This window comes from Colobus angolensis, unplaced genomic scaffold (genome assembly GCF_000951035.1).
Source record: "Colobus angolensis palliatus isolate OR3802 unplaced genomic scaffold, Cang.pa_1.0 Scaffold167, whole genome shotgun sequence".
NCBI classification, from domain to species: Eukaryota; Metazoa; Chordata; class Mammalia; order Primates; family Cercopithecidae; genus Colobus; species Colobus angolensis.
In genome coordinates this window covers 1,010,982-1,013,345 of record NW_012114788.1, presented here as the reverse complement: position 1 = coordinate 1,013,345, position 2,364 = coordinate 1,010,982, and the positions used below count along the sequence as shown (strand labels likewise).

The following is a 2,364-nucleotide window of genomic DNA, read 5'->3' as shown; positions in this document are numbered from 1 at the left end:
AAAAAAAAAAAAAAAAATTAAACTCTAGGACAACACTCGAGGCTGTAAGAGTAGATATCCAAAAATTTTTTTCCTCTGCAAGATGTAAGGGAAACACTCTACAACGGATGAGCTATTTATTTAGTACTTACCACAGTAGCAGAGTTACTGCTTTTCAACTTTGAATTCAATGTTGAAAATTCACCAAGAGCAATAACACATTTTGAGAGATCTATCACTTTAGTGTTCAGTTCTTTAAATTTAGTTAAGAGAGGACAAGAGGGTAGTTTCAAATGCCACAAACAACACCCTAAAGAAAAATAGAAAAATATCTTAATAAACCTTATTTATACACTATCTATTTACTGAATGTCAAATATGTAAACATGAAAAGACTTGACAACTACATAATTAACACAAACGTACCAAAAACCCACTGACTATAAAGGGAACAAAATCCTACCCTCCAACAAATAGAATTAGTAAAAGTCACCCAGACTTCCCTCTCAGTTGTTAAAAATAAACAAATATTAACAAACTTTCCTTTCTTTTCAAATCAACCTTGATAATCAGGTTAAAACTTTTAGGAGGGCCAGGCGCAGTGGCTCACGCCTGTAATTCCAGCACTTTGGGAAGCCAAGGCAGGTGGATCACTTGAGATCAGGAGTTCGAGACCAGCCTTGCCAACATGGTGAAACCCCTTCTCTACTAAAAATACAAAAATTAGCCAGGCATGGTGGTGCACACCTGTAATCCCAGCTACTCAGGAGGCTGAGGCAAGAGAATTGCTTGAACCCAGGAGACAAGGTTGCAGTGAGTGAGCTGAGATCTCGTCACTGCACTCCAACCTGGGCAACAGAGCAAGACTCTGTCTAAAAAAAAAAAAAAAAAAAAGAAAGAAAGAAAAACCATTTAGGAGGCAGTTCGCATCCTGGTCTAAAGCTAAACTTTTAAGTTAGACCTGGATTCAAACCCAACCTCTGCCACTTACTAACCTTGTGAGCACTGGTGAGATCCTATATCTTAAGTTTCTTCATCCTTACATTCAGAGTGAGGGTGATAATTATAATACTCAACCTCTTAAAGAGTTGTTATCAGGATTAAACTAGATATGTATATGAATTGCTCAGCAGAATTCCAGGCAATAGTAAGCGTTCAATAATTCTGAAGGTTGTAAGAGAGAGAGGTTCCCTCTGTGCTTGCCTCTCTGCTCATCTACAAATAGATATGCTAAGTTTTATAGCAGCACTCCTGTGAAAATGAGTTCATCAAAATGAGGCAAGAAAAGCATAACTAATTCCTACAGTCGAAGATACTATTCAAAAATGCTACATAAAGCTATACTAGTAAAAAAACAAGAAAGTCTTCATCAATTGAATGGCCAGTGGCAGAGACGGGAAATAAGAAAAAGTAGAATAAATTACTGAAAAGACTAGCTGGGAAATTCCCACGTACAGAAGAGAGGCTAAACTTTTTTTTTTTTGAGACAGGGTCTTGCTCTGTCACCTAGGCTGGAATGCAGTGGCATAATCACGGCTCACTGTAGCCTTGACCTCCTAGGCTCAAGTGATCCTCCCACCTCAGCCTCCCAAGTAGCTGGGACTACAGACATGCACCATCATGCCTAGCAGATTTTAATTAATTAATTTAGTTAGTTAGTTTAGAGACAGGATCTTGCTGTGTTGCCCAGGCTGGTCTCAAACTCCTGGGCTCAAGCTCTTCTCCTGCATTGGCCTCTCAAAGTTCTGGGATTACAGGCATGAGACACCACACCTAGCCTATACCATTTTATACAAGAAACTGGAGCATCCATGAGTGCTGGTATCCACAATGTGGTCCTGGAAACAAACCCCATGGATAGTGAGAGAAATTGTCCTTAAAATTCCCACTAAAGTTACCATAAGAATGATAATTAAACCTCAGCCTCATCTTTAAGAAACTTACATAGTTTAATGTTACTGCTAACAGTTGAAGAGTAAATATTCAATAATAAAAAACAAACTTACCATCATCCTTTTGCTGTACATGAACAACTCGCTGGAAACTGGTACTTACTGCATTGTACACATCCAATGCAGCAGCTTTCTTTGCAATTTGCCGTTTCAACAAATCTGGCAAACCACTCATTAGGAAGTCACGCTTTGCTTTGCATTGAACATCATAATCCTGAGATTTTTCAGATGTATCTTGACTTTTAAGAAAATGATTTGAAAATGAAAAGCTAAGGTTATAAACATTTAAAGGAAAAAACTATCTAGAAAGTAAACATTTTTAGGGCTGGGCATGGTGGCTCATGCCTGTAATATAAGTACTTTGAGAGGCCAAGGTGGGCGGATCACTTAAGGCAAGGAGTTCAAGACCAGCCTGACCAACATGGTGAAACCC

At 38.6% G+C, this 2,364-nt stretch overlaps 1 protein-coding gene across 1 annotated transcript in view; it reads right to left on the bottom strand.

The window, feature by feature from the left end:
• The window catches only part of ATAD5 (ATPase family, AAA domain containing 5), a 75,910-nt gene that overhangs the window by 45,041 nt on the left and 28,505 nt on the right, over positions 1-2,364 (bottom strand). The window contains 2 exon segments of the mRNA XM_011937699.1: positions 132-289; positions 1,986-2,170. Of these exon segments, the coding sequence (XP_011793089.1) occupies positions 132-289; positions 1,986-2,170 (343 nt within the window).